Source organism: Phyllostomus hastatus, unplaced genomic scaffold, assembly GCF_019186645.2.
Source record: "Phyllostomus hastatus isolate PE091 unplaced genomic scaffold, TTU_PhHast_1.1 phas_contig_283, whole genome shotgun sequence".
Taxonomy (NCBI): Eukaryota; Metazoa; Chordata; class Mammalia; order Chiroptera; family Phyllostomidae; genus Phyllostomus; species Phyllostomus hastatus.
In genome coordinates, this window is record NW_025333833.1 from 13,328,903 (window position 1) to 13,349,789 (window position 20,887).

Genomic DNA, 20,887 nt, shown 5'->3' on the forward strand with positions numbered 1-20,887 from the left:
ATAAATTTGTTAAAAAATTAAATTCCTCCTTTTGAAGGCTTTTCAGAAAAAATGCATCTAAATATCATAAGATCCCTCTGTTTCTTCAAGATCTTCCTCTATAAATGTCAGGAACTTGATGAGGAATGTACATTGCTATTAACCTTGTTTATTGCCTGTAATACTCACTAAATGTATGACCCCAGGGCTTTCCTTGATGTTGCTAACTTTAGTTTCTTTACTCACAAAATGAAGGCATTAATAGAATTTGCCTCTTAGGGCTTCTATAAAACTGAGACTAGTTCATGTATTTAAAGCAATTAGCCCCCTGCCTGCTTATATGGCAAGCATCCAGTACACGTGTGCTGCTGTTATCCCAGACAGCCCGGTGAAAGGTTTGTGGCCGCCCTGTCCTGGAAGGCAGGCCCATGTCCTTATTGTGATGCTTTCATTTTCATGGACTCCCAAGGATGTTAGGAAGTGACAGTAATGGTAAAGATTTTGTTACCACTTGGTTACCCAAATCCTGAGCACGTTATCTTCTTGTCTTGAAATTATCCTTATAGTTGTCATTTTTTCTAATTCTCAACTTCTAAAAAGGTAGGGACACTTATTCAATATAACTACATGTGCCCTGGCTGATGTAGCTCAGTGGACTGAGCGCTGGCCTGCGAACCAAAGTGTCCTCAGTTCAATTCATTCCCAGCCAGGCAGGGCACATGCCTGGGTTGTGAGCCAGGTCCAATTAGGGATGTGTAAGAGGCAACCAATCGATGTTTCTCTCCCTCTCTTTCTCCCTCCCTTCCCTCCAAAAATAAATAAAATCTTTATTAGAAAATATGTATATATATAAATGCATCAGAGCTCTTAGAAATGAAAAAGACAAGATAGAGTGACATCTTGTCACTCAAGTAACAGTGACTTATAGATGCACAGGAGTGATGTTTGGATTTTCTTTAGTTTTGTTTTGCTTGACCGGCTGCTGGAGATCCTTGAGTGAACACAGTAAACGACTCCTATGGCACTGGCAGGACTCACTCAGTTTCGCAGTCTGGTGTGTATTGTGCAATAGCTGAATGAGATTCAAATGAATGGCATGCGACGCGCTTGGCCCTTAGTCCGCGGCACGCTTCTGTTTCATCAAGATTAGTCCTCCTGAGACTGGAAGTACAGCACTTCTGAAAGCAGTGCTCAGATGAAGCCTCTATTATTGTAGGGAGTATGTGCCAAGAAGAGATAACTGCTCTAAAAATTTAATAGATACAAGAAATGTCTCTGTATAAAGTGTAACTAACTGTCAGACCCATTTTTTTATTTCTCACTGGATGAAGTGAGAAGACCAGGGAATAAAGAAATAAAGAAAAATCACAAGACTTCTGAGGTTTAGGTTTGCTGAGCCAGCAATGACTCACAAAAGTTGGATTGTGTTAATATCTCTCAACTGGAATTATATCATGGTTTCACTAATCTGAAGTAGCAGTCAGCACTTGAATCCTTTCCTAATTAACACAAGTCTTTGACGTGTTTAGATAATCTCTGCATTCAACTTTGCTTATGTAAATTGAGTTGGAAAAAAAGACACAAATTGAGGTAGTTAGCTTTGTCTAAATAAGATACGAAATTCAACTTTCAGTGGTTTGAGGATGTAAAGGTTGCTTTTGGCATCCTGTTGTGTTGTAAAACACAGAAAGATAGAAACTCCTGCGAAACTCAGATCCAGGTGACTATTTACATGCAAATTTCATGTTTAATTATTTCAGTTTTTTAGTTCAACTTCAGGGTACTAAACAAAAATGTACCAGTTAGAAAATTATTACAAAATGTAAGAAGTGTTATACCGTATTTTTTGGACTATAAGATGCACTTTTTGACCATATTTTTTCCTTCAAAATTTTTTTTCCTGTTTTTCTCCTCTAAAACCTAGGCGCGTTTAATAGTCTGAAAAATAGACGCACCTAGGCTTTAGAGGAGGAAAATAAGAAAAAAATTTGAAACAAAAAATATGATAAAAAGTGTGCATCTTATAGTCTGAAAAATACGGTGCATTTTTCACCTAGACGTGACTTCTCCAGTGGTTCCCTGAGCTCTGGTATTTTAGTGCATCTCTTGGGTCCCTCGCAGGGCAGGCCTTGTTACCGCCTCACTTGCTGGCTCCCCCTCTGCTTTTGTCCTCAGCTGCAGTTTCCCTCCAAGTGACACCCTTCGGCAAGTCAGAGTTTCATTCTCAGTCTATGCATTTCTTTGGTGAAGACTCTTGACTCCAACAAAACATTGCAAAGAAGTTCAGAAAATGAAAACAAAAAAACAAAAGCAGACTGGGGTGGCCCCTCATTAACTTTAATAGGAGTAATTCTACGATTCTGTGCAACTCAGCTGGAAATGAGTGGCAGACATGCGTGGTTTCGACCATGCTTTACCTACTGTCGTCACCCACGTTTGGGTTGCTGGTGTAGTTCTCTTTCTGACGTTCCCATTTTATATATTCAGTGGCCAACTGGGGATTTTTTTTTCAAAACATCCTGTCACAGTTGTCTTCCTAAAACACAGATCAGATCATGAACTTTTCGTGTTTACACACTTCAGAGTTTTTAATGAACACAGCATCTAGATTCCTTAGCATGGAACTCAAAGGCCGACAGAATCTGGCCGCAGACTCATCTGCCACCATTTTCTCCACCTGCACCCCCACATACCTCTGCTTTCTACCTCTGCATCCGCATGCATCAGCTACCTACATGAAGCCTCTCAAGTCCGCTGTGGATTAAAGTCTATGAGGGGGCCCCCCAAAAAGGAATTATTTTGTGGGGGTCAGGCCCCTCATAGTACAGGCTTCCCCCACCAGGTGAGTGTTCTAAGGACCCATCTGTATCAGTGCACCAGCTGGTGTTGTTGTGAGAGGCTGTGTTTGGCTTCAGTGAATTTTTTTTGAAGAGTCTTTCAATGCATCTGCCCATTCATGATGGGTGATTTACGAGCACGTCTGAAACACAAACAGCAGAAGCACTAAAAGGCATCAAAATCAATGAGTTCAAAAACCATTTTGAGTAGTGGGAAAAAAGTCTCAATATGTGTGTTGCATCAAATGGAGAGTACTTTGAAGGTGACTGAAGTTTAAACACGTAAGAATAAATACACAATTTTTTATAAATAAATTCTGGGGATATATTTGGGTGCCCCCTCGTACTTACCTCTAAAGGTTATGTTCAAACATCATCTTTGTGAAACTCCATTCCTTGCTTGCTGTCACTTAACAGTGTATGTATTGTTTACCCATCAACTCAGAAACTTTGTCTGAATTATCTATTTTGTTTTACATAGGCTTAAAACATGTGATGTTTTAAAAATGACATTAATTCCTCTAAAGACCTTTGAAGCACATTGATTAAATTTCACCTATATTGAACATCATTTGGACAGCTTACAGAGTTGCAGGTTGCTTTCTGAATCCTCTGGTGGTTTGCTCCTGCAGGAGGCAGGACCCTGCGGCTGATGCAGACGAGAGTGGAAGACGCTGGCCAGTACACCTGTGTCGTGAGGAATGCCGCTGGGGAAGAAAGAAAGCTCTTTGCACTTTCAGTGTTAGGTATTTATCTGATTTGCCGTACCTAGATAAAGATCGAATTGTCTTAAATGCCTTCTGGAACCAGAGTTGAACTTTATCTGCAGCTTGATCTCATCTTTATGTTTTCTTTGGCCCCTGGGTTATCCCTGTTGACAAGAATTCAGTGTTTGAATCATTTTGAGGTAACCAGTTGGATTAAAATGGATAAAATTTCACATCTTGTTTGTTCACAGTTGTTCAACAGTATGCTACAACTCTGATAACTTGTTTAATGTGGGTGCTTCGTAGAGTTAGAGTGAGAAAAATAAAGGTCTAATAAATATTTTTACTCACTAATTTGTTGACATTTTTATCCAGACTTTATGATTTGTATAATAGAATTCATTATATAATTGAAATTCATGACATATTACTTTATATCTTAATTGATCAAAATAATATTGTGACATTATTTTCATAATCAAATAATGAGAATTTGGGGTTTTGCTTTAAAGGTTGTAGCTTAATAAAAACAGCCCTGGGGTTAGAATTGTTACTTTTTCTGTTTTTTTTTTCCAGTCCCACCTCACATTGTGGGTGAAAACACGCTGGAAGACGTGAAGGTGAAAGAGAAGCAGAGTGTTACACTGACTTGTGAAGTGACAGGTAAGGGCCTCAGCGCTTGGTCTTGAGCTCTTCCCCTGCTCACTGATCGTTCATCGCCTCCACCACGTACCTTAATTGGTTGAGAGAAATTCAAGCTGCTGCAATATGCACGTGACATTGAATTCTAGTCCAGTATAGCTGGTAGAAGTGTAGGAGGAAACCTCTCAGATTCTGTGGAGACAAAAAGAAAACTCCTTCATGAAGGAAAGGGAGGGAGGGAAGAAAAAGGAAAGACACACTGGCCTTTTCTTTCAATTCAATAAATTATTAATTTTTATTTTAAAATTCTGCTACTATTTGAATGTAGGGTTTCTCTGCCACACCCCCTCTTATTTTTTTCTCTTCACTGTTGGCTGAAGTTTGTACCTTCCTTTTCTTTTCCTGTTTTATTAAATCTCATTTCAAAAAAAAAAGTAGGGGTTTGGTGGAAGGTAATGGGGATCACTCAAAAACAAAAGTGTCATATTTAGTTAACATGTTTAATTTCCATGTTTTCTATTTGTGAATTTCCCAGTCATTGCTTCCTGTCATTGATTTCTAGTTTCAACCATCATGGTTAGAAAAGATACCTGGTATGACTTCAGTCATCTTAAATTTACTGAGACTTGCTTTTGTGGTCTAACATTAAGATCCATCCTAGAAAATGTTCCATGAATCCTCGAGAAGATTGTATGTTCTGAGGTTGTTGAACGGAATGTCCTGTATATGTCTGTTAGGTCTGTGGTGCTTTTCAAATCCTGTTTTATTATTGATTCTCAGACTGGATGTCTATCCATTGTTGAGAGTAGGGTATTAAAGTCCCCAGCTATTATTTTATTGCTGTTTATTTTTCCTTTTAGTTCTGTTAGTATTTGCTTTTTATATTTAGGTGCTCTGATATTGGGTACATAAATATTTACTACTATACTTTCTTGGATTGACCTCTTTTTCATTATATAATAACCTTCCTTGATTTTTAACCACTTTTAGCTTCAAGTCTATATTGTGTTTAAGTATAGCTACTCCTGCTTTCTTTTTATTACTATTTTCTTGAAGTATCTTTGTACATCTGCTTACTCTCAGTCATATGTATCTTTAAAGCTCAAATGAGTTTCTTGTAGACAGCATATTGCTATACTTTGTTTTTTTAATCCATCCAGCCACTCTGTCTTTTGATTAGAGATTTTAATCCATTTACATTTAAAGTAATTATTGGTAGTGAAGCACTTACTATTGGCAATTTGTTCATTGTTTTCTGATTGTTTTGTAGATCCTTTGTCTTTCTTATCTTGCTCTTGTTTTGTTATTTGATGACTCTGGAAAGTTCACAGAGGCCTTCTACTGCTCGATCAAGCCTCATGTTGAGGTTCTCTTTTAAATTCTTCCATTCAGTCGTTCTGTTCTTTAGCTCTAGGGTCTGTTTTGTTTTGTTGATGGTTTCTATTTCTTTGTTGAACTTCTCATATTGTTCATGCATTGTTTTCCTCATTTTGTTGTTGTCTGTTTTTGTGGTTCACTAAACTTCTTTAAGAGGACTATTTTGGATACTTTGTCAGACAGTTCATTGATCTCTATTTCTTTAGGGACAGATACTGGAGCTTTATTAGTTTCCTTTAATTATATCGTATTTATCTGTTTTCTTTTGTTGGTATCTGTGCATTTGAGAAAAGGGTCTCCTCTTCCATAGGCTTATGTCAGGAGAGATAATCCTCTGCCAGTCAGTTCAGCTTAAGGTTCTGGACAGGTTAGCTGGTAGCATCCTTGGGCAGGTCGAGCTTTCCATCAGGGTCTCTGTTTGGGTGAGACTGGTACCTGAGCTTTGAAGTTGGGATGGGTGTTGCTGTTGGCTCGGAGCAATTGGATAGGACTGCTGCCTCTGTTCCCTGCACAAATGCAGCTGTAGGACAGGCTCCTTCATTGCCTGGATTCTCTGGCAAGGCTTCCTAGTTGGGCAGAACTGGGTGCTGTCCTCAGCAGCTGGGCAGGCAGTTGCCTCCCTGCCTGGGCAGGGCCATAGAACACACTCCACAACCAGCACAGCTGAGCCTTCCAGTTTTAATGTAATATCATAATAGCCCTCTTTCCTGACAGAACTTGCTTTTATGGTTTTAAAATTTAAAATTAAAAAATTTCCTTGAGTAAATTAAAACTTAATATTTAACCTAAGTCCCATGTTAAAATAAATGTAAAATATATTTCCCTGTAGGCTATAAATATTAAAGGAATGACTACTATATATCTCTATCTGTTTACCTACCAATATATATATGCTGAAATCCTGGTATAATCTCAGAATATCTGCTTGTTAAAGTATTTATTTAAAGGTTTTTCCTTTTATATACCTATGAAAAATATAAATTATTATTGTAAAATTTAATATGAATGCAAAGGCATTTGTTAGTAATAATTTTAATAAAAATAAACTCCATCCTTCCTAAGTGTATTTTACTATGAAAATATTTCATTGTAATAGTCTAAAGTATGATATAAATTTAGTTAAACACAAAAACTAATTTAGAATTATTTTGCTTATAGATAAAACTAATCTACATTTGAAAATGATTTCTAATTTTGTACATTTTTAATCATAGGATGATTATAATTATTATAAGTTAGGTTATGCTTGAAATTTACTTTGGAACGAATGGTTGCTGCATTGTTTTCAAAGCAGAATGTTTAGAAAGGCAAATGAGTGAAATGCTTTTTTTCCAGCTGTCACTTGTAGACATCTGATGACAGCCAGCTCTCAGAAATGGCTTTTTGTTACAGGGAATCCAGTGCCAGAAATTACGTGGCTCAAAGATGGGCAGCCCCTCCAAGAAGATGACACCCATCACAGTATGTCGGGTGGCCGTTTTCTTCAAATTAGTAATGCCCAGGTGTCACATACTGGAAGGTACACCTGTCTGGCTTCTAACGCGGCTGGTGACAAGAGCAAAAGCTTCAGTCTTAACGTGTTGGGTAGGTAGAAGCATCGCTTCAAAATTTGAAGACTTAGACATGACTATAAGCTAAATTTTCTCCTTTTCTTTTTCTGTTTATTTAATATTTCTACCATAGAATTTCATTATTTAAGGAGGGCCAGTGCTTGTGGACATTTGCTGTTTTTTATTAATTAATTCACACATTCATCCATTGTATATTTGGAATACATATTGTATTCCAGGTACTGTGTTTTCTGCTAGGGACACAACTATGAACAAAATAGATGTTCAATAAGTGGTAGTAAATGCGCAACCTGAGATGCATGATCTGTGCTTTGAGGGACTCTGCCATTATTGGTGATTGTACTGAAGTCTGTGTTTGCTGCCTATGGTGAGGGAGAGCAAATGCAGAGGAGACTTCTGGGTTACAACGGAAACTGAGGCTATGGTGTAAGTTTTACATTTCACATGATTTCCTTCTGAGTCAACACCAGTTAGCCTGTGCGTTTAAACACTAAGCCCTCTGGGAGCAATCAAAACTACACCATGAGAAAAAAAGGGTGGGGGAACTAGGATGATGAAACAACTGTACATTCAGTTCTTACTGCATCAAAATTATGCGCATGTCTCAGGATTCACCTTAAAATAGATTCATAATTTCTGCTCATGTTTTGAAGTTCAGAATGCACCACCATAATGTATTGTATTTGATTACTGACAGCAAAATACTTTTCATTCTACTAAAATCAACTATATCTGAGTATGCAAAATTTTGCTATCCTTTATTTATTTGTGTAATTATTAGCTAGAGTGATTTGGAAATGCATAGTCCCACACATAGAAACCTTCTATTCAGGATATAGCCTTCAGGTAGCTTACGTTCTAATTGAGTAGAAGAGATATATAAGCAAGAAAAATTAAGTCAAAATACTGGATAATGTAGAGTGTCAAGTGAATAGTATGTAGAGATAATAATTATATACAACTATAAACTTCCCAAGGTGCAACACCTCTTGATCCTACAAAAGATTTAAGCCCAGTACTGAATAGGGCACTGTGTAACAGATACGTGGGTAATTATGAATGAGAGGTCATAATGTTTCGTGACACACTGGTGCTGCCTGCACACCCATCAGTGTGTGAAAGGCCAGTGCCTAGCTCTGGATTTCCTCCCCGCTCCTGTAATTCATTGCTTTTCTTAGATAATAAGTGTCTCGTGACTCCTTCCTCCCACCACTGATTCACCTCCCAGTTCTGACTCATATCCAAGTTCTCTCTTCGCTCCTCTGGAAATCTGCCTTAAAACTCCTTCCAGCCCCTTGCTGTGATTGAATTCTGACTTCCTAAGAGAACCCTGCTCCTCGGGGACTCTCCAGTGGAGATCACTTATTCTTTATTCTGGGTATCCCAAGTCGTGCTATCTAATACACCCCTTCCCCAACTCTAGCCCTTCCTAGTTCCTTATCTGTTTCTTGTCATTCTCCTTTACTCATTGAAGACTGAGAGATCTGAATCAAAGCCTTCTTTTCTACTAGCTTCGTAAGATTGAGCCTGCTTAAGTATGTGTTTGCAGCTTCCAGTATATCCAGCCATAACCCAGCGTCTCTACCCTTTCTTTTCCCAGATGAGCTACCCCTCTTGGTCTCAGTCACTGCTTGCTCTTATGTCCTTGAGCCTGTATCTTTCTACCTTCTTCAGCGTGTCAGCCATTCCCATCTTTCTCATTACCTGCAACTTCACCTTCTACTCTCTCTATTACTTCATATTGTAACCACCCACTGTGTATAGTTCTTATGCCACTAAAAGCAGGCTTCTACCCACACTATCACTGACACTGTGGTGGCAAAGACTATCCTGTTGCTTAGATCCAACAAATATTTTTCAGTCCTTCTCTTATTGGTTTGGGCATTACTTATCACAGTCTCTTTGACGGCGTTCTTCCCTAGTAATCCTTGCACACCGTTGGTTGCTCCCTTTCTCTGTCCTTTATGAACTCTTACTCTATCTCTTAAACATTAAATCTCCTTGCATTCTGTCTTTACGTCATTGCTCATTTTACCCTAGATAGTTTCTTCAAGTAATAAACTTAATTCCCAGGTTTAATTATCCTATTGACTGGGGACTTTTTAATCCATATCTACAACCCAAATCTTCCTCCCAAGGTTTGGATTTCTATATACAATTGCTTGTTGGACATTTCTACCTGGAATTTTCATAGGCACTAAAAATCCAAGAAATTCAGAACTGAACAAACCATCTTTTCCTCCTAATGAGCAAATCTTTCTATATTTTCCATTTCTGTTGCTTCACTGCATTTTATCTAGGTTCTCGAGAAAGAAAACTGGAAATTGTCTTGGACTTTGGTTTTTCATGACCCCTGAATTCTATCATCAAGTCCCACCAGTTGACTTCCTAAATCTTTCTCTAGTTGTTCCCTGCTCTTTATGCCTTCCTGCGAAGCTCTAGCCCCGCCCCTCATTGCCTTTAATGAAACAAATGTGCCTGTTTCTGTTGCTTCCAGGATTGACATCCTGGAGGATTGACATCCTCTTGTATCCATCCTTATTCCCTGCTTGCCCCTCCTTGCTAACCCTCCTCTGCTCCCAGTGTGTTCCTCTTCCTCCTGATGTCCCTTCTTTCACCGTTTAACTGCCACTAATCCATTCAGGCTCACTTTAAAACATATTTTAGGAGGCCTTCCTTGATGGCAGTCTGCACACCTCACACCCCAGATTGGATTGAATGCAATTCCTCTAAAGATTCTGCACCAAAAAATCCCATATTGCCCTTATCATATTGTACTTAATTCCTTTTTAATGTCACCTTTTTCATTACCCTGTGAGCCTTTGACATTCTCACTTCTTTTGCATAGAATAAGGACAATAATCAATTGTTTTCTGAAATTGTTAGGGCATGGAATTACACAAGTACGTACAATGGAAATTTAGAAGTGCACAAATAGAGAAATGTCTTAGCATACTTCTTTGATTACATTTTAAATCTCTTTTAGTATCTCCTACAATTGCTGGTGTTGACGGTGATGGCAGCCCTGAAGATGTCACCGTGATCCTTAACAGCCCCACATCTTTGGTCTGTGAAGCTTACTCATATCCTCCTGCCACCATCACCTGGTTTAAGGATGGAACTCCTCTAGAGTCCAACCGAAATATTCGTATTCTTCCAGGTACAGTTCACTTCCGATGCCTGAGGTGCATTTGTGCCAGCCACTGTTGTAAAACTGCAGAATCATTGGAGTTTTTTTAATAGGGGTCATTATGGTTTGGGTTGTGTTATGTTCTGTTGATATTTTAATTCATAAAGTTATTTGTAGATGTACTGTAATCTAAGGTACCTGAAATTATTTTTTATAAGACTAATAAAATATCTAAATAAAAAGGTAAATAAAATGAATACCACAATGAAATTAATTGCAAAAATATACTATGCGGAATGCCAAAAAAGATAGACATTTATTTCTTGTTGAATTGAACCTTGAAGATTATTATTTAGATTGCGTTTATTCATTCCTCATTAATATCTGGCAACATGTATGGAACTAGAAAGAATTAAAAAGTATGATCACTGGTTTTAAGAAATGTGCAGTCTTACGTGGAAGAGAGATAAAATGTGTGCAGGTTAATTAACGATATGAATGCATGAGTAACCATGGGTTTTGAGTAGTCACGGGCATGATCAATGGAGTAGTGACAAGTTTGATAAGAATTCAAAAGAAGGAATGGCCACTGTGGGCTGAAGGGGTTAGGACATGCTTTGTTGCAGTCAGAACTTGAACCCTGAAGAAAGTTGTAGAAATTCTGTTGGCTGGAAATGAGTTAGGAGAAATTTCTGATCCATCGGGCTGACTACTGTGGGAAAGTTATAAAGTGAGAATGGCCTGTTCACCCCCCAGTGCAGTGGAGACAGGGTGTATACGTGTGTTATGCATGTCTGTTACAGAGGGGGGACCAGGCAGGAGACAAAGTCAAGGATGCCTGGACTAAAGAGCTTTGCCTTTATGCTTTAGTCAATGGAGACCCATTGAAGATTTTTAAGGAGAAATGTACCACAATAAAACTGTGTTTAAACAAGACCAATCTCTACTGATAGGCGAGGAAGACGAGAAGAAGAAATGGACTAAGACAGAGTCCTAATTGTAAAGAGAGTGAAATAGGGACCTTACATAGAATGTGTACAGAGATGGGGGAGGGTCAGAATGAGCATGAGATTGTCATGCAATGCCCATCTGTTTTGTAGTTTGTCTTGGGTTAAATATCTATTATAGAATTGGCATGCAGAAGAAGAAATAGATGAATAGTAAGAATTGAAACCTTGGTAGTTTGTGCATATTCTGCTGCCACGGTGACTTCAGAGGTTCCTTGGCATTCCCTGATCTTTCAGGAGGTAGGACGCTGCAGATCCTCAATGCGCAGGAGGACAATGCTGGGCGATACTCCTGCGTAGCCACAAACGAGGCCGGGGAAATGATAAAGCACTACGAAGTGAAGGTCTACAGTAAGTTCTGCAAGAAAACATCTGTCCTATTTCCCCAGTTGTCTAACTTTTTCTCTTCTGTCTTTGGTTACTGGTCCATAAGTATTACACTTATTATACAGTTAGTTATTTATGCCGCTTGCTTCATTACGATGGATGTTGAATTGAGCACTGTGTCCGTGACCTCATTTGCTTAAAGATGTAAAGAGCCCACTCAGTCTACTCACTAAAATCTTGTCAGACAATTTGTCAGTGGCACTTCCTTAAGTTTTTCTATTTTTCCTTCTGAATGACTTTCTGGGCTAAGTTATAGTACTTTCATGCACTAAACTGATATTTAAGTATTCATACATACGCTTCAATCAACAGTCTAAGCTGAGGTCATCAGTGACTATGGGCTGATCCACTGCTCTGTGACCTAAACATAGATAGCAGAGCTAATACTACTAATAGTACCAACATTTTAAGATTTTGTTTTTTTTAAAAAAGAGAACATCTTTCTGCTTGTCTTTTGTTCTTTGAATAAACCTCTTTAATGACCAGTGAAATGCATTTGAAGGATTATGCTCAGACTGTGTCTGGGGACCTGGAACAAATGAAACGAACTCTTCAGGGAAGGACATTAGCCTCATGGTCTGTATTATAATGACAAAGGGAGAGTGATATTTTCCTTCACATCCTGTATCTGAGCACTACCTTTTCATAAGATGCTAACTTGGGTTCTTGATGAAAGGGGAACATAGAAACTACCTCTCGTAAAGCGATCCTCAGTGTGATTTTCATGGTATTCCATATTTAAAAGCACCAATGTTTAACTGCTTAATATTTGTTTTTACACAGTTCCACCTATCATCAATAAAGGGGACCTCCTGGGGCCAGGTCTTTCCCCCAAAGAAGTGAAGATCAAAGTAAACACCACCCTGACCTTGGAATGTGAAGCCTATGCAATTCCTTCTGCCTCTCTCAGCTGGTACAAGGATGGACAGGCCAGTCATAAGATTTTTCATTTGATGATGACTTCATAAAGGTTAAAATGGTCAATGAGATAATAATAATAGTAAAGACAGGCATAGGTAACTCAGAGAGTCAGTGAGACCTTATAGCTAGCATACCATTGTGCTCCTAGAATATAATACTACAAAAACACTTGAACTGTGTTCAACAACATTACTGTGATTCCATCATTGAAAAGGATTGTCTTTCTGTGCAAGAGCAGTTGTCCTTGAAAATTCAGCCACCCTCCCATCGGGGAATGGTTTTCGTGTTCTTTGGTTTTGCAGAGTAAATAAAACTTTGTTGAGAAGAGACACAGAAATAGTGTTCTACCAGTTCACAAAGATTGGCATATCGTGGGTAGTATGGTTAATCAGAGCTTACTATAAACACCTTTGACTTCATTCCGAAAGGTAACGTTTTTAACATTCCCGGATGAAGGGTAAACACTAAATGTGATGATTAAGTGCCCAGTGCAATTAACTGGGGGCAATGAGAAACCTAAAAGAAAAACACATCCCCCAGTTATGCGATGTGACTTTCAGGCCACACACTCTCATTTCTCATTCAACTTATTTTCTCCCTTGCATGTTTTAAAGAATTATGCTGGTGTTCGAAACCAAAATAGATTTTTTTATCTGCTCTTAATACTGTGCTTAATACAGATGTGACATGGCTAAGCCGCTCTTCGTCCTGTTATACTCATAATCAACTGAGTGGTCAGTTAAATCCATTTGTCGGAGCTCAGGTCAGAGTGATGATTTAAGATGCAGAAAGATATAGCTCTATTTTTTCAGATCCCAGATGGATTTTGCAATACTGGCAACTAGAAAAAAATCATCTCCTATAAAATAAGCAAGTTTCATCTGGAAACCATTACAAAAGGAGAAATAAGGAACTCCCACCATGTTCTGTTTACAGTTTCTTTCCTGACTACAAGCACACTTCGTGGTACAATATTAAATCTATACGAGTCTGCTTGGAAACAGATATTCCTTTCTCCTTGAAATCTCATTTTATTCCTAATTCTACCTAAGTCTTTTCATTCATGGTAGTTATTACCTATGAACACTCACACAGAAACACATACACACATAAAAATTGGATAATTGCACTAGGATTGAGGCACTTTTTATAAATTTTATAATGAATAGTTAATTTAGTTTTAAATCCAGACTCTGAAATTGATCCAGTTGTGTTGCTTTAAGCTGCTACATTTTTTAGGCGTTGGGATTGGTCCCCTTAAATATGGTCCCTGTAAACAGCATTTGTACAAAAAAAATCTGTTTGTTTATTTTCCATATCCTTTCTGCTGCTATTTCACACTCAAATAAGCAACACCACTTGAACAAAACAGTGTTTGTTGAGAAAATCACCAAAATATTATGAATGTTAGCCCCACTAAGTTTCGATACAGTCTTAGAGTTTTATTTACTCATGTTCTGAAGTTTTTTATTTAGCATAGAAATATTAAAGTATGCTATTTCCATATAAGTGATGTAATGCTAATAATGATTCATTGCATCTTACATTATTTATTGAGCATAAATAAATGCTTGTACTTTTTTGCAGACCTTGTTTTAAGTGTGATGGGTACAGCTATGAAGGAGAAAAAAAAAGATCTCTGTTTATGTGAAATTTGGGGAAACAAAAACTAAACAAACATAACAGTAAAACATATAGGAGGCCAGATGGGGTAGTTGTTAGGGAGAAAATTTAGTGGAGAAGAAGAAAAGTGAGTGGGAGGAGTGTGATCTCCTATTCATATAGGGAAGGCTTACTGATAGGGTGATATTTGAGCAGAAACTCAGAGAAAGTGAAGGAAGCCAACATTAGATACCCGAGGGAGAAATATGCTAAAGTAGAGAGAATCCGCAGAGACATGCTGGCTGGAGTGCAGTGATCCATGAGAACACGGAACATGATGTGAACTGAAGATTCACAGAGAGCTAGATTAGATTATATTGCCTGGTAGACCAGTTGGCCTTGATTCTGATGGGAGGCCACTAGAAAATTTTAAATACAAGAGTGATTTGCTGTGACTTAAATTTTAAAAGAATCACATTGCTTCTGTATTGGGAGAACAGAGAATGGGTTAGATTTGAATTTATTGCAGTGGGCCAGAAGAGAATTGGTGGTTGTTTAGATGAAGGTGATAGCAGGATGTGAAGGAGAAAGATGAATCAGAGATGAGTCCAAGATGTTATGTGAGATCACACTAAGAGAGTGAGCTTAAACAGAAAGAGAAGAGTTTTAAGCCATGGGGAACTCCTGCACTTCTAGGTTGTGAGCAGTGAGCTGTCCCAAAAGATGAGGAAAAAAAAGTACATCAGAATGAAGGCAAGTTAAACTGTATTAAATGGCACCAATTGGGTAAAATGAAGACTGAGAATTGAGCAATAAATTTAGCAATGTGGATGTCGTTGGTGACCTTGACATAGTCATTTTGGTCAAGTGGAGATGATGAAAATCCCATTGGAGCAGATTCAATACAAGATGGAATGAAGTGGAGAAAGCACCGGTAGAAAACATCGTTAAATCATTTGACTTTTGTGGAAGTAGGCTGCAGTCCAAAGAGTTTTCTTCAAATGGGGGAAATTATATTATGTTGTATGTAGATTGAAATAATCTGGTGGCAAAGAATAAATTTGCTGATGATATAGGTAAGAGAGGACATAGTTGCCGGAAGGGTGTTCTTAAGTGGACCAGAGGAAGCTGGGAATGGACAGAGACTGATACTAACCAGGGTTAGGGTTTCTCCAGGGGAGTAAAATAAAGGGAAAGGGGGCAAAGGTGTTGAGGGTTTACACGGGGAGTGATTGCCATTAATTGACAGTTCTCTGGGTCAGGAGGGAATAGAGATCCGGAGGAGAGTGAGAGGCAGTGTACAAGGTCAGTGGATTGTAGGTCCTCCAGGGGGCCAAAAATTTATTGGTGCCAGGATGCTAGAAGTGAGTTAGACAGTCAGGAGGTGGTGGTCAGAGAGTGAGAACATGCAACTGAGATTATGAGGCGAGTCGTGCCTACTGACTGGCTGAGAGAGTGTTGGGACAAATACATGCGAGGAGAAGAAGGCACAGTGTTGAATGCACACAGCATCGCATGGCTATGTAGGTATCGCTTCACCAAAAATTATGAGAACAGTATCATTAGAAGGAATGTTGATCCAGGAGCTGAAATCTTCAAGGAATAAGAGGGAATTTAGTGAAGATGAGAATGCGTAGAAGACGAGAAATGTCCTATGAAGTGTAGGTAATGTTATCAATAAAACATCATAAAATAAATATCTCCATGTTAAAACTTTTCATTTATGAAGTAATGATATTTCTGAATGAACAACAGTGGTTTTTGGATTAAATGCCCTCAATCTTTCATTAAAAACATTAGCATATTTTGCCAATTGTTAAGAGAGATATATTTATCTATGCTGTAACATGATTTATCCATATAAACAAGCTGCTGATTTATAAATAAAAATGTTTACCCTTGTTTTTTTAAATTAAATTTATTGGGGTGACATTTATTAATAAAATTATATAGATTTGAAGTAAAAAAACTAGCATTTTTACCAAATATGATAAAAGATATGCTTTATAATGCATTGTGAGATCAACTGGAAATATTTTTCCTAATTGGATATGATACCCCAGAACATTTTTATCATAAAAATATATAAATGTACCACCCAGAAAAACCTGGCACATATGTAATCTATATGAACTATAATTTTCTTTTTTCTCTTTTTCTTGCAATTTAATGAGTTTATCTGAGCCAAACTGTTGTTATATGCCTGGGAACAAGATTTCAAATGCTGTAAAGAATGGCAGTTTTGCAGCATATTTCATACATTACAATCAGTAAAAGAAAGCATAGTAGAGAAATCTCTAGAATTAGATAAAAGTCTAACTGGAGATACACATACTTTCTTACACTGGTGAGTACAGAATAATTAACATTTACAGGGCACGGAGAGGGTGTGCAGGGGGCCAAGTGAAATGAAGGGTTTTGGGGTTTCGTATGTTGGTTCCAGAGTCTGTGCCTTTGAATGGTCTAGCAAAGAAAATCGCTGATGTGTCAAGGTTATGCCATGTAAAATGCACAAACACAGGGATCAGGGCTCATTTAAGGTAAAGACAGACCTTTGCTAAGGAAGGCATAGATCTAGGATGTGACGATCTGCCACCACCAGCCTAGTTAGAAATTTCTGATCAGAATACTTTGTGAGGATGCCTTTTTCACTCAGCTTGCCTGGCCTGCCATGTGAACTATGATTTTCAATAAATAAAAATGTGATTACTTAAAAACAGAATACAGTAAATTGATAAAATTATTGTCTTGAATATTTCACATAAAATTTAATTTTACTTATTAATGAGTCATAGAAATTGTCACCTGCATGGTCTCTCAGAGGGTTTATTAGCATATGTAATGTTAACATTAATTATAATTGAATCACAGCCCCTTAAATCAGACGATCATGTTAATATTGCTGCCAGTGGACACACACTTCAAATAAAGGAAGCTCAAATATCAGACACGGGACGATACACTTGTGTGGCGTCTAACATTGCAGGTGAAGATGAGCTGGATTTTGATGTGAATATACAAGGTAATGCTAATATGCTTATTGTATATCATTTAATTTATATGATATGTCAAAGCAATGAAAAAAATTTAACTTGTTTTATTTTAGCTTTTGTCTGTTGACAATCATCTAAATTCATTATTGAAAAATTGGACTGAAGAAATTAACAAGGAAGAAAATAATCTCATTGTTGAGGATTACTTTTGTTATTTCGGTGTGCTTCCTTTTGATATTTTTTCTTCTGATTTATTTCGCAAATGTATACTGCCCTTACAAATTAGGATCACATGATACAAACTGCTCTGTTATATTAGCTTTCCACCAATGTTATAACATGAAGCTTTTCTTAAAGGCATTTCTCTGGAAGGATAAAGATAAAGTACAGACTTTAAAGTAGACTTGGAAGAGAATGATGATTTTAGGCTTCTAAAAACTTTTTGACTAAATAAAAAAGAAAAAGAAATGTATGACTTGGGTACATTACCTAAATGTTTTAAACTCCAGTTTTCTGGCTTTCCAAATTAATCTTTTGAAGAATTGGGATGACTGTTAAATAAGATAAAGTATGTGAAACTCAGAAAAATGCCTAAGAAATACTTGTGATTATTTTTGATAGTTGCTCTCAGCATAATGTTTAATAACCTTCCCTGTGTATCACCTGAGTGTCCAAATACTTATTTATCCTGCTTCCTCTTGTGGAAGGTCTGGGTTGTTTCTAACTTCTCACTACTCACATGTAGTGCTTCCCTGGACTCTTTTTACATAAAAATTTTGTACATCTTTGAGTTTTTTCATAAGTTATAATAGTGAATATTTTAGGTCAAGTATTATGTGCATATTTAATGTTTTTGATGTACAGGCAAATTGCCTTCTAGAAAGTTTATACCTGTTCCCCAGGAAAATTTGAGAATATTCTTTTAGTTAATGGATTTATTCATCTTGATATCATAACTTCCTTAGCTTTCTTAGTAAGACAAATGACTGCAAAATGCTCTCAACCACACCATTATTTTTTGATGGCTCCTCAAAATATGCTTCTCCGGCTGTGATTGCATTCCTTAGCCATGCAGCTTTTAGTAGGTCATTGCTGAGAGCAGGCAGTTCCAGCAGGGAGAGCAGGGGGTGGGCGGAGCATTGCAAGCCCTGTAGCTCTTGTTCTTCCCCACGAGACAGCTCCAACCTCTGCCTGTTACTGTCTCCTACTTTTCTGGCTAATGGCTAGAGTTGGTAGATGGATAAGTACTTGACAGCATCTTCACATTGTCTAATGCATTACATTTACGTATCACTCTCGTGAAAATACAGCCACGATCTTGGGTTTATGGATCGACACTGGCTTTCCTATGGGTCCAAACTCCCGTGTCTCTCCTCCCTAGTTCCTCCCAGTTTCCAGAAACTCTGGGAAATAGGAAACATGCTGGACACCGGCAGGAGCGGGGAGGCCAAGGACGTGATCATCAACAACCCCCTCTCTCTTCACTGTGAGACCAGCGCCGCTCCCCCTCCGACGCTGACGTGGTACAAAGACGGCCGGCCTCTGACCTCCAGCGACCGGGTGCTGATTTTGCCAGGTGGGGATTGCTCTGAAGAGGGGGAAAGCCTAAATCTCTGCCAAACGTGTTTTTTCTCGGTTATCAAAGCCACTCGAGTGATCTACTTTCTGGCCATGTGACTGAACTGACACGGGCTGCCAGATGTCACTGGTGTGCCTGGAGCTTCCAGCCGGGAGAGTCTAGGTTGGGAATTTGGCATAAGCGAGAACACACCTTAGTTAATTCTCATCAACTTAAGAAAACTCTTTGGCTTCCCTGTACCTCCATTTTTCTAATAATATGATAAAATAACCACTTTGGTTTCTCTACATTTTTAATGATAAATTCTAAAATATATTTGCAAATAGTTATACTTCGTTTATTAAATGCATTTATCACAAATCAATAGTAAAGATTATTAGTTTCAAGTATTTTAGTTATTACATGGCTATGGATGGAAAAGGAGACCTTTAAATTGTTGCGGAATAATAATATTTTCAAGGCTTCCATTCCCTTATAGTGAACATTCAAATAGGCTCGTCAAAATGGATCAAATTGTATACTTAAGGTTAGTGTGTTCTACTGTATGTAAATTCCATCTTAAATAAAAGAATGTCTTGAAAAACTGGAAACTGAATAAAAATGACAGCTAAATGTAATATGTGATTCTAAATTGGATCTGGCCTTGGGGACAAATAGCTATAAAAGACAATATTATAATAATGACATTTGAATATGGAGTATGAATTCAACAGTACTTTTATATTAATTTTGATCATTATACTATAGTTATATAAGGGATTATCTTTGTTTTATGAAATATAGAGCTACAGATATTTAGGGCTAAAGCACAACATGTCTCCCACTTTCAAATGGTTCAAAAAAGATTATGTGTGTACATATATATAATCTGTAAAACAATATATATGACAGATTACATACATATACGACAAAGAGAAAACAAATAGAATAAAATATAAATAATAAATATAGGTAAAAATGTTATACAATTATTACAACTTTTCTCTATGTTTGAAATTATATCAGCATGAAAAATTAACACACAGTTATTCTTTCAAGGCTGTATGTATAATGGTGTGCCTTTGTACATACAGCTTTATGCCTTTCACATCCTTGGCTATTATTTGTCTCACGCCCCTGCTTGCATGCGACAGTGTAAACGTCTTTATTTGTGTTCAAACTGTAAAACCAAGAAGTTGCTACATAGTAACATTTCACATGGAACACGATGAAGGGCACAGAGCAGCATTCCTGCCTGAAGGAAAATCTACACAAGCTGTTCACTTCTCAGATCCGGCTCATACACTGGATCACTTTCCCATAATGCAGTGTTTATTATAAAAATGGCATGCGAGAATAGAACTAAACCAGTGGAACCTTGAAAGAAAATGCCAGGGAGTCATTAGACCTGAAAAAACCGTCCGTCTGTTTATGAGCAGCATTCACCCTGAGATGCGCGGAAGTCAGCATCTGAGGATGTGCTTTCAGGTGGGAGGGTGCTGCAGATCCCCCGGGCGAAAGTGGAAGACGCTGGACGGTACACGTGTGTGGCTGTGAATGAGGCTGGAGAGGACTCCCTGCAGTACGACGTCCGAGTACTCTGTGAGTTTGTCTTCTTGTCTTTACTATGCATCCTTTCAACACATCTCACTCAAAAATATTTTGAGGACTAATAATGTATACAAGATGTCACATTGAGCATCTTAAAAACTATAAAAGGCAATCAGAAATTGATCGTTCTCCCAGGAGTTTATTGTCTTATACAAATTGAGAGTAAATCATTTAGGACTCCTGAAGTATCAAATAAACTGGCTTAAGGAGAGAGAGCGACAGAGAGAAAATTCATTGTCTCATGAACCTGAAAAGTCCCAGGGTAGAACTGGTTGTGGGCTGACTTCCTTAACTCAACAGAGTTTACCAGACTTGACTTATCTCTTGGCTTTGTTTCCCTCTATTAGTGTCATCCTATTAGTGTCACTCTAAGGTGGCGGACCCCTTTGCCTGGCAAGTTGGCCCCCTGAAACTCTAGTTTTACAACTTCCTAGTTTCCGACAAATGGAAGTTTTCCTTTCCTAGTACTTACAACTGAAGTCCTAGGATTGAGTTTCCATGGCTTTCATTGGCCAAGCATGAATCACATACCTGTGCCCGAACCAATGTCAGAAGCCAACAAGCC

General features: G+C 38.0%; 1 protein-coding gene across 1 annotated transcript in view; it reads left to right on the forward strand.

Moving 5' to 3' along the window:
• Positions 1 to 20,887, forward strand: part of HMCN1 (hemicentin 1) — a 397,440-nt gene that overhangs the window by 280,179 nt on the left and 96,374 nt on the right. The window contains exons 47-55 of the mRNA XM_045838584.1: positions 3,449 to 3,562; positions 4,100 to 4,186; positions 6,935 to 7,126; positions 10,100 to 10,273; positions 11,488 to 11,601; positions 12,421 to 12,566; positions 17,032 to 17,182; positions 18,535 to 18,729; positions 20,200 to 20,313. Of these exons, the coding sequence (XP_045694540.1) occupies positions 3,449 to 3,562; positions 4,100 to 4,186; positions 6,935 to 7,126; positions 10,100 to 10,273; positions 11,488 to 11,601; positions 12,421 to 12,566; positions 17,032 to 17,182; positions 18,535 to 18,729; positions 20,200 to 20,313 (1,287 nt within the window). The remainder of the gene's footprint in view (positions 1 to 3,448; positions 3,563 to 4,099; positions 4,187 to 6,934; positions 7,127 to 10,099; positions 10,274 to 11,487; positions 11,602 to 12,420; positions 12,567 to 17,031; positions 17,183 to 18,534; positions 18,730 to 20,199; positions 20,314 to 20,887) is intronic.